Raw genomic sequence first — 12,181 nt, 5'->3', positions numbered from 1 at the left:
GAGGCGTCACCGCAATAAAAAATCTTATCCTAGGCAAACGTCCAATGACATGTTTACCTAGCTTTGCCGCCTTTGAAGCAGACGCCTTCATCTCCTTAGCAACAGTCTCCACGATCTTTCCCTGCGAAGGGTTTGCCTCGGGGTGTAGAGGAGGCGCAGCAACCTCGGTCTCAGACTCCTTTGGAGGAATGCTAGCCTCGGGAGCCAAAAAAGGGACCATAGATTAGTCCACATCTAGAGCAACATCTTCATCATCATCAAAGACCTTGCTGACGCGAGATTTTCTTGTAGATTTCTTTGCTTTCATGCCGGCAAGCTCACCGGCGGCCTCAAGCTCGGATTTGGTCGCGCCCGGGATAACTTTAGAGACAAGGGGCGCAGAGGATTTTGCAGCCTCACTCGAAGTGCCTTGTCCAAGTTTTTCCTCCTTTTGGTCCTCGAGGCTAGAGGTCTTTTGTTTCTCTTTGGCAGCCTTGAGCACGACTCTCACTTGGCTGTCATCATTCTCTGAGGCCACTGCCGCGGCCTTTGAAGTTGTACTCTCGGCTCTCCTCTTTTTTCCTCTGCCTCCGCCACCGACCTACTCTGAGCCTGATGCGACAACCTCTCGTGTCCGTTTCGAAGTCTTACGAGGTTTGGGGCGAGGCGCAACATCGAGTCCAAGTTCCTCGAAAACACGGTTGACTCGAAGCTCATGTGCGACGATCCTCTTGCAGCCTGTCCGGTACGCCATAAACGATCGTGGAATTATTTACTGTTGGTTGGTTTGATGTCAAAGAAAAATACTGTTTCAGTTTATAATTCACGATCATATACGAGCAAACGAACATGTTGTTGACCGATCGACTTCGAGGTTAGGCTGCTCCCAGAATCAAATCAATTGGATGCTCTATTCCTCTCATAGGTGGCAGCCCGGGGTATCTCAGCTAGAAAAATATCTTCATACTCCTGCAAAAGGTTAGTGACAGCAGGAGGCATCGAGCTAACAATATCATCAAACGAAAACATAGCTCGTTTGCATACCAAAGCATAGCAAATATCATCATCAGAAATTTCAGCAAAGTCATATTTTGTTGCAAGCATAACACCACCCTTCAATTTAATCCCCACAGCCTTAGAAATAGATGTAGACTTATCATTTTTAGGTGGAAAAATATAATTAGCAACTTGCTAATTTTTAGATTAGACATCATTCAAATTAGCAGCGCGTTCTCTATCAGCTTGTACAATTTGAGCAGGGGTCAAAGGTACTAAAGTAATTTTCTTTCCTTTATGCACAAAAGTGTATTTATTACTTTTACCATGGTATGTAGCGTTATTGTCATGTTCCCAAGGACGACCCAATAAGAGTGAACAAGCTTGCATAGGTACGACATCACGATTAATAGAATCAATATAAGAACCAATATAAAATGATACTCTACAAGTTTGTGTTACATTTGCTTTACCTGAATCATTTAGCCACTAAATATGGTATGGACGTGGGTATGGGCGTGTGGTCAAGCCAAGCTTCTTGACCAAATCAGAACTTACCAAATTGTTACAGCTACCTCCATCAATAATGACACGTGCGCGACGGTCGTTGATGACGAAGAAAATCTAGAACAAGTTATGGCGTCATAGCTTCTCAGGTTGCTGGACTTGTGAGCTGAGCATCCGCTATACAATGATGCTTCTATAGGCCGCCGTGGCCTCGTCACCAACGACTTCGCCGTCCTCTTCATCAATATGGCACTGGACTATGGGACGAATGCAAAACACTCAAACTAGGGAATAAATGTGAACCTGATGGTATACCTTAGCTCTAATTACCACTTAATGAGAACAGGGATCTCAATCTTCCGTTAGGTAGAGGTAACTATTGTTGTGGCGGAGCATGACACACCGATCCGGCTTTAGATCGAAAGATCGAACCCTACAATCTTAGCACCACAGCTCCTCTGGTTATCAACCAAGTCACGGACCAAGTTGACCTCACTAAGAAGGCTAATCCCTGTCTGCATAACGAAGAACACAAGCAAGAACAAGAAAGAACACAACCAAATTGCAGATGAATGATTAATCTCATGGAGTTGGGGTCTCACAAACCGATGAACGGCGAAACTATTCTTGACAGAATAATCTAAGCAAAACTCAAACCCTAATGGAGGGGCGGCGGCTATTTATAAAGACTCTAGGGTCGTGCAAGACCCCTGGACGCACCCCCTAATGGGCCCAAACACGATACATGGTCCAACGGACCAAAAGACGGTGTCGTAGCACCCTGGTAGATTCTGGACGTTGACTTGTTTCAACGATTTCCGTTGATTCCAAAGAGCTTTTGATGTGAGACCACATGGATTGGCTTCCTTATCAAATTAGCTTTCCATCCATATGTGTATAGTCGAAAACAGAGTTCGGATGCGTCCTAGGTGACCAGTTTAAGGTAGACTGGTCCTAGAGGCCGAGACAGACTCGAAATCATGTTGGACCGGGCCTCCGGTTCCTGTTGGATGTTCTTGCTGGTCATCTTCACCTCCACCACATCCACTAAGTCCTTCATGACCCTCTCTAATGTTTCTAAGCAAGATAACATCATTAGGTAGTAGTCTATTCTCAAAAGTATAAAAAGGATCGCTTAAGAACGAGCTCACCTCTAAATTGAGTTGACGCATTCGAGCCCGGATCATTAGACCTTGCATGACGGTTGGAGGATCAGCGGGTACATCCGAAGGAGTGATGTCCTTATCAGAGTCCCTAGACCACAAACGGCTAGGTGATGGGGATGGTTTGAAGTTCCTATGTTGGTAGGTGAGTGTGCTGGGCATAGAACTGGCACCTCTCGCACCTGCTGATGTGGGGGTATGGCCCCCGGTATCCTCAAGACAAGACATGGGCCGCACCATCAGAGGTGGCCCGGCCCATAAGATCGAGGCATGCATGGCAAGATTACAAGTTGTACTAGATATTGTAATAGTACCAAATAGGATACTTTATTTGTAACCCTCCTCCTCCAGACTATATAAGGAGAGGCAGGGGTCCCCCTCAGGAAACATCTACAATAGATCATCTCAATTAATACAGAATAATGAGACACAGGATGTAGGTATTACGCCAACACGGCGGCCGAACCTGTATAAATCTTGCATCTTGTGCCTCTGTAACCATCTGGTTCTTGATTACACGCACCGTCTACCGATAATCTACCACCACGGGCACCCCCCTCGGTAGACTGCCGACCATATTTTGTCGACAGTGGCGCGCTAGGTAGGGGTCCCCTTTTAGGGGTTGTGTGTGTTGATCCCAGGCGAACCAGATGGAAATTTTCTTTGCCAACGTCAACCGTGGTGACTCGGCTTCTCGTGGCTGGCGTCCTTCAGCAACGCGTCATGGCATGATGATCTTGATCGGCCTCGTCGGTGGCGTACCAAGAAACTTGTCCCATGCTGATCGGATCCGAGATCCCACCATGATGCCTAGCTAGCTTGTAGACATGATCCAATCTGACTCATGGCAGACATGCAACCAATCAAAGAAGGCCAAACCAGGATGTCTGCGGTCAACTTGCATGTATATATGCATCACATGAAAGCTTCACATACTTGCATCTACGTACATGACCACGCAAGCGGCTACTGGCCCTGATCAAGCAGCGACAAGCAAGCAAGAGTTCCGAGTCTGATGAACACGTAACCTGCACGGCTGCACCGACTCCAGTTGAAACCTTCAACATTGTGCGCCAACCGCCATGGCCAAGCCGGGAGCATCTCATCTCATGACCACAAGATCTCCGATGGTGACATCATCGCCGAGATGAGATTCCAAGCCATCAAACAAGCTGTCCGAGCCACAGAGCGAGCCGCTGAGCGAGCCACGCCAAGCTCCGACCACGTCGACCATGACCATGTCGACCACGTCCTGAGCAGCTCTACTGAGCTCCGACCACATCGACCATGACCACGTCGACCACGTCCCAAGCAGCTCCGCCAAGCTCTGACCACGTCGACCACGTCCCGAGCAGCTCCACCGAGCTCCGACTACGTCGACCACAACCACATCGACGACGACCACGTCGACCACGTCCTGAGCAGCTCTGCCGAGCTCCGACCACATCGACCATGTCCTGAGCAGCTCCGCTGAGCTCCGACCACGTTGACCACGTCCCGAGCGGCTCCGCCGAGCTCCGACTACCTCAACCACCAGACCACGTCGACCACGTCCCGAGCGGCTCCGCCGAGCTCCGACCACCTCGACCACCAGACCATGTTGCAATGATGATCGCCACGAAGAACGGCGCTACGACAATTGTGACCACAGTCATGATGATAGGTCGAAAAGCTCAAGGACCGGACAACTTCATCGCCACCGATCAGATTTCTATCCAAAGATAAGTACACTTCTAATATTTATATCTAATATAATTTTCATTACGACATTTCTCCACAAATATCTTCGTCATGATTATTCTTCAAATAACGTTTGTCCATGTATACAATCTTAAATATAACATACAACTATACTTAATGGAAATCCTCGACCAGTCATGTTGATGCTCGATGCCTTCAGAGACGGCCCTATCTCCGACTCCTCCCTACACGTGCACGAGCGTCTACCCTCTGCGTTATGGGTGGTCGGCAGTGGCTCCTTAGCGATGCTTTGTTCTTCCTACACATGCACGGGCTTCGCGCCCCACGTTATGGTTCATGGGCTAGCTAGGGCTAGAGACTCAGCTGCATACTAACTGGTCAGGCAGTTTATATTAAGTATAAACACAAACTTCATATTAACACTGATGTTTACAAAGCACCAACTGCTTTATCACATCATGCTCATTTGCAAATGACTGCTGAGCATCATACGCTATTTCTTCACTATTGATTTTTCTCCTTAAAATACTATTTTGTACATCATATACTACCATTCTATATATTTATATTGCAGGGATCTCGAGCTACGCTCGAGGACTTCGCTGCTCGCCCCTCGACCTATGCTCAGGGACTGCCTCATCCACTCTCCGACCATAGCTCGGGGACTTCGCTGCTCGCCCCTCAACCTGTGCTCGGGGACTGCCTTGACGACTCTCCGACCACAGCTCGGGGACTTCGCCGCTTGCCCCTCGACCTGTGCTTGGGGACTACCTCGACCACTCTCCGACCACAGCTCGGGGACTTTGCGTCTCAACTACATGTGACTGGCGACTCGCATACAATTGGGATATTCTTTCTCATTTAGACCTTGCTACAAGGCTCATACCTCGCCTTCCAGCAAGCTCGAGGACTACATCGGTACGATGCACCTACCGGTGCATCTTGTATCGTCTGTATGAAGATTGGATTCTCAACTTAACTGGGAATTCTTTTTAGACCCTGGCACCACGTACCTACGTCACCTACTACCAGGCTCGGGGACTAAGTGGGCACACTTCACCTTGAGGTGAATGTGCTCGATCTGATGGATCAAACGCATCCGATTCTACAAGGACGATGGTGTCTCTTCTCGACTCAGAGTCAAAGTGGGCACACTTCAGGGAAAATATTTTTCAAATTTTATCTTGAGCCCCTTACATCCTTCTAGCAAGCTCAAGATGACGCTACTCGAAAGATACAAGGTGCTCAGGGACTAGCTGTGGGGGTATGGCCCCTGGTATCCTCAAGACAAGACATGGGCCGCACCATCAGAGGTGGCCTGGCCCATAAGATCGAGGCGTGCACGGCAAGATTACAAATTGTACTAGATATTGTAATAGTACTAAATAGGATACTTTACTTGTAACCCTCCTCCTCCAGACTATATAAGGAGAGGCAGGGGTCCCCCTCAGGAAACATCTACAATAGATCATCTCAATCAATACAGAATAATGAGACATAGGACGTAGGTATTACGCTAACACGGCAGCCGAACCTGTATAAATCTTGCGTCTTGTGCCTCTGTAACCATCTGGTTCTTGATTACATGCACTGTCTACCGATAATCTACCACCACGGGCACCCCCCTCGATGGACTGCTGACCATATTTCGTCGACAGCTGACCACCTCTTCTGCATCGCACAACGCTGCGGTCCAGTAAAAGCCCTGATGGAAAGCCTTGTCGATCAGCGAGTGCAGGGCCACGTGGTGCCCATAGATTCTGGCATGGTCGATCGAGATGCACTTCATGAGTATCCCTAACGGGCTTCGCTTATAGAGTTCCTCGCCAATGGCAATGAATGTTATGGCATGTCGGGTGACCCATCGCACTTTAGTCTTCTCTGGTGGAAGGACTGTGCCAAGGATGCAGGCCAGTAGCAGTGCTCTCCAATCCATCGGATCAAGTGCCATTACTACCATGTCGAGGTTAGAGCCCTCGTGCACTTTGTTGGGGCTGGGCTGCGATGCGGAGTTAGAGTCCTCGAGCGATCGACCTGGGTCAGCCTGCGCTTGAGGTAGATCCTCCCGTATATGGGTGGACGGTTCGTGAAGGTCGTTCATGAAGACCCTGTCCAGGGCCGGCTTCCGTTCGATGGCCATTTTTGCCAAGGTATTGGTAGCATCATTATCCTTACGTGGGACATGATGCAGCTCGATCCCCTAAAATTTATCTTTGAGCTTATGCACCACTTGGCAATACGCTGCCATGAGTGGGCTCTTGCAAGAGGACTCCTTCATGACCTGGTTGACCACGAGTTTCGAGTCGCCACCTACATAGAGCCAGGTCACTCCTAGCTTGGTGGCGATACGTAGCCCATTGATGAGGGCTTCATACTCTGTAGCGTTGTTCGAGGCATTGAAGTGGAGGTAGATCACATAGTGGATCCTGTTCCCTTCTGGGGAGATTAGGCCATGCCAGCCCCTACATCGATTCCCATGACTGACCCATCGAAGTACATCATTCAGTACTTGTGGGTAACATCAGGGGTTGGGGTCTGGACCTCCGTCCACTCAGCGATGAAGTCGGCCGGGGCCTGAGATTTAATCGCAGTTCGAGGTGCATATTTGATGTTATGCCCCATGAGCTCAAGTGCCCATTTGGAGATCCAACCCACAGCGTCATGGTTTTGAATGATTTCACCTAGCGGGAATGAGGTGATGATGGTGAACTCATGCCCAGTAAAGTAGTGCAAGAGCTTTCGGTGAGCCATTAGCAAAGCATACAAAAGCTTCTACATTTGGGGTAGCGCACTTTGGCTTCGGCGAGTACCTTGCTGACAATGTACACTAGTCGCTGGACCTTCAGCACATGCTCAGTCTCCTCCCTTTCTACGATGAGGACAGCACTGACCACATGGTCGCTTGCTACGATGTAAAGGAGGAGGGGTTCCTCTCACTTAGGAGCGATGAGGATCGGGGCTAAGGTCAGCAACAATTTGAGACTCTCTAGAGCTTTCTATGCCTCTTTCATCTAGACAAATATCTCCAACTTCTTGAGGAGCTTGTAGAGTGGCATTCCCTTTTCCCCGAGTTAGAAGATGAAGTGGCTTAGGGCGGCTAGACACCTAGTGAGCCTTTGCATGCCCTTGACGTTGTGAATTGGGCCCATGTTGGAGATGGCCATGATTTTCTTAGGGTTGGCTCCATACCACACTCGGAGATGATGTATCCGAGTAGCTTCCCCTTCAAGACCCCAAAAATGCACTTTTTGGGGTTCAACTTAACGCTGAACCTTCAGAGGTCCATGAAAGTCGCGGTCAAGTCTGCAATCAGGTTGCTTGCCCAAGCCGACTTCGCCTACCCTGAGCCAACTCCACATAGACAGTGATGGTACCCTTTGTCTGCTCCGATCCGTCAAGCAGGTTAGGCAGATCGATTTGATTGGCGAAGCACCGCTGCATGCACCGATGGTAGGTGGCACTGGCATTCCTTAGACCGAAGGGCATGGTCACGTAGCAATACGAGCCATAAGGGGTGATGAAGGAGGTCACGAGCTAGTCAGACTCCTTCATTGCGATCTAGTGGTAGCCAGAGTAGGCATCCAAAAAATAGAGGACTTCGCACCCTGAGGTGGAGTCGATTATCTGATCTATGCATGGTAAGGGAAAATGGTCCTTAGAGCATGCCTTGTTCAGACCGGTATAGTTAATGCACATCCTCCATTTCCCTTTTTTCTTTTTAACAAGGACCAGGTTGGTGAGCCAGTCGAAGTGATACACTTCCTTGATGAAACCAGCTACCAAGAGTTTGGCGATCTCCTCACCGATGGCCCTGCGCCTTTCATCGTTGAAACGGTGCAGGCGTTGCTTGACAGGCTTTGAGCCTCAGGTGATCGTAGTGCGTGCTCGGTGACCTCCCTCGAGATCCCTAGAATGTCGGTTGGTTTCTAGGCAAAGATGTCTCGGTTCGCGCATAGGAAGTCGATGAGCTCGATTTCCTATTTGGTCGGGAGCTTGGTCCCGATCCGCACCATCTTGGTTGGATCGATGGGATCGATCTCCATCGCCTTAGTCTCCTCGGTCAGGCTAAATGCACTCACAGTGGTTGGCTCATGGTAGTCAGGCATGGCCGAGACTACCTCCTCCTGGAGCCTCTTGAGCTCAACGGAGTTGACGAGACCGGTGGCGTGCTCGAGGTTCTCCCAATCGCACGTGTATGCATGTGGGAAGGTAGTTCCCATGGTGATGGTGTCACTCAGCCCTAGCATCTTTAGCTTGAGGTAGGTATAGTTGGGGACAGCCATGAACCAAGCATAACATGGACGTCCCAAGATTGCGTGGTAGTACCCCTCGAAGTCTACCACATCAAAGGTCATGATCTCCGTGCAAAAGTTGGCATGGTCCTTGAACATGACGGGCAGGTTGATCTGCCCAAGCGGGTACACCCGCATCATGGGGATCACGACGTGGAATGGTGTGACCTTCGATCGGAGCCTGGACCGAGGGATGCACATGGCATCTAGGGTCTCAACATATAGGATGTTAAGCCCGCTGCCCCCATCCATGAGCACCCGGGTGAAAGGTCCTAATGGCTAGAGGAGGGGTGAATAGCCTATTAAAATTTCTACAACACTTAGCAAACTAGTTAGATAAATATGAGGTGAAGCGAGTGTTGCGCTAGCCTACTAAAAATGCAAGCCACCTACCACAATTCTAGTTTCTATAGTCTCTATCCACACAATGGCTATGTCACTACACTAAGTTAGTGTGCCCTCAAAGGCTAACTAAAGAGCCACACTAACCAAACTAACAAGCTCTCACGACTAGCTACACTAAAGAGCTTGACAACTAGTTTGTGGTAATGTAAAGAGAGAGGGCAAAATAGTTATACTGCTGAGTTAAGGAATGAATTCTAATGAAGACCAATCACCTCGGAATTAAATGATGACACAATGATTTTTTACCGAGGTTCACTTGCTTGTTGGCAAGATAGTCCTCGTTGTGGCGATTCACTCACTTGGAGGTTCATGCGCTAATTGGCATCACACGTCAAACTCTCAATAGGGTGCCGCACAACCAACATAAGATGAGGATCACACAAGCCACGATCAATTTACAAGAGTACTGAAAGGTCCTAATGGCTAGAGGGGGGGTGAATAGCCTAATAAAAATTTCTGCAACAACACTTAACAAAATGGTTAGACAATTATGAGGCGAAGCAAGTGTTGCGCTAGCCTACTCAAAATGCAAGCCACCTACCACAATTCTAGTTTAGATAGTATCTATTCACTCAATAGCTATAACACTACCCTATGTTAGTGTTCTCTCAAATGCTAACTAAAGAGCCACACTAACCAAGCAAGCAAGCTCTCACAACTAGCTACACTAAAGAGCTTGACAACCAGTTTGCAGTAATGTAAAGAGAGTGATCAAGAAGGTTATACCACCGTGTCGAGGAGTGAACCAATCAATCACAAGAATCAATATCAATGAAGACCAATCACCTCGGAAACAAAGGATGAACACAATGATTTTTTACCGAGGTTCACTTGCTTGCTGGCAAGCTAGTCCTCGTTGTGGCGATTCACTCACTTGGAGGTTCACGCGCTAATTGGCTTCACATGCCAAACCCTCAATAGGGTGCCGCACAACCAACACAAGATGAGGATCACACAAGCCACGAGCAATCCACTAGAGTACCTTTTGGCTCTCCACTAGGGAAAGGTCAAGAACCCCTCACAATCACCACGATCAGAGCTAGAGACAATCACCACCCTCCGCTCAACGATCCTCGCTGCTCCAAGCCGTCTAGGTGGTGGCAACCACCAAGAGTAACAAGCGAAATCCATAGCGAAACACGAACACCAAGTGCCTCTAGATGCAATCACTCAAGCAATGCACTTGGATTCACTCCCAATCTCACTATGATGATGAATCAATGATGGAGATGAGTGGGAGAGCTTTGGCTTAGCTCACAAGGTTGCTATGTCAATGAAAATGGCCAAAGATGTAAGCCATAGCCGGCCATGGGGCTTAAATAGAAGCCCCCACGAAATAGAGCCATTGTACCCCTTCACTGGGCATAACATGGGTCGACCGGACGCTCCGGTCCAACTGACCGAATGCTGCTCCTCAGCATCCGATCGCTCGATGGATGCCACACGTCACTAGCTTCAAATGCTGTTCGTTAGATTTCAACGGCTATGAAGCTGACCGGACGATCCGGCAAAACTGACCGGACACTGAAGCCCCAGTGTCCGATCGTTTCCAATAAGCTCCCCGAGACGTATTTCTTCGACCTGACACGTCTGGTCCACCTTGACCGGACATAGTCCAACGTTCGGTGATTAACCCTAGGCACTGTGCTGTCTTACCAGTTCGACTGGACATGAGCAGCCAGTGTCCGGTGCTTTCAGACCCATTGTCCGGTCAGTTGACCGACGCCAGCGTCTTCACGACCAACTCTTTTTCACTTCTAACTTCTCCACCCTTGCTCAAAAGTGCCAACCACCTTGTGTATCACCGTGTGTACATGTGTTAGCATATTTTCACAAACATTTTCAAGGGTGTTAGCACTCCACTAGATCCTAAATGCATATGCAATGAGTTAGATCATCTAGTGGCACTTTGATAACCGTATTCCAATACGAGTTTCACCCCTCTTAATAGTATGGCTATCAAACCTAAATGTGATCACACTCTCTAGGTGTCTTGATCACCAAAACAAAATAGCTCCTACAAATTATACCTTTGCCTTGAGCTTTTTGTTTTTCTCTTTCTTCTTTTCAAGTTTAAGCCCTTGATCATCACCATGGCATCACCATTGTCATGTTATGATCTTCATTGGCTTCTCCACTTGAAGTGTGCTACCTATCTCATGATCACTTGATAAACTAGGTTAGCACTTAGGGTTTCATCAATTCACCAAAACTAAACTAGAGCTTTCAATCTCCCCTTTTTTGGTAATTGATGACAACCCTTATACAAAGATATGAATTGAAATTCAATTGAATCCATGTTGCTTGCCCAAGCATATTTACCATGTGTAAAAGGATATGGACAAGTTTCATGAACCCCAAATGGTAGCAATTTCTCCCCCTACATATGTGCTAAGAGTTTGGATTGAAGCTTGCACATATGCTTAGATAGGAAATATAGGAGTCAATGTCTACCAAATGATGCTAAGGTATAAGAGATGGACCTTTGAAGTGTGATACCAATCAGAGTGCACCAATATACCATCCTTAGCACCATGGTTAGCTCAATACCACTTGGAAACGTATTTTAGAAAGGTACCACTTGTAAAGGCTTACTTGGAAATGAAAATTATCTAGTGATTTCATTTCATCATTCAATCTTACAACTAACATTCATCACGCAAGCATGGATGTTTAACTTTAATACTTGTGCCATGCAAGCAAACATATGAAATGCACATACAAATGCACCATACAAGTTCATGAGCTTGCTCCCCCTACTTGTGTGCTCAACATTTTAATTGATTCCTTTCCTTTGTCATATCTCTCCCCCTATGTCAAGTTCTCCCCCTTTGTTGTCTTTTCACTATCTTAGTACACTAATATCTTCGTTTTTCTCCCCATGTACTAATATCTTTGTTTCTCTCCCCCTTTGTCATCAAGGACCACAAAGGTTCTAAATATAGGTAGTATTACTTGTAGGGTCGAGATTATCAATGTCAATCAATGGGGTGAGAATCATTTTCCCAGATTTGGTCTAATCTAGATCATTTGCCAAAGATATTTAACTCAGTTTGATCCAAGGACAAGCTTCTTCACACCTCCAAATAAGGGTTATCTTGTACCATGTTGAGTTAAACACTTAGAGCTCATTTTCTA

The 12,181-nt window shown here is 47.6% G+C and overlaps 1 protein-coding gene across 1 annotated transcript; it reads right to left on the bottom strand.

The window, feature by feature from the left end:
• Positions 1-8,323: 8,323 nt before the first annotated feature.
• LOC136491755 (uncharacterized) lies at positions 8,324-8,776 on the bottom strand. The gene has a single exon (XM_066487998.1). It carries the CDS (start codon positions 8,774-8,776, stop codon positions 8,324-8,326), a length of 453 nt encoding a protein of 150 aa, XP_066344095.1.
• Positions 8,777-12,181: the final 3,405 nt, after the last annotated feature.

Source organism: Miscanthus floridulus, chromosome 11 (assembly GCF_019320115.1).
Source record: "Miscanthus floridulus cultivar M001 chromosome 11, ASM1932011v1, whole genome shotgun sequence".
In the NCBI taxonomy this organism is placed as follows: domain Eukaryota; kingdom Viridiplantae; phylum Streptophyta; class Magnoliopsida; order Poales; family Poaceae; genus Miscanthus; species Miscanthus floridulus.
This window is presented reverse-complemented; position numbering and strand designations above follow the sequence as displayed.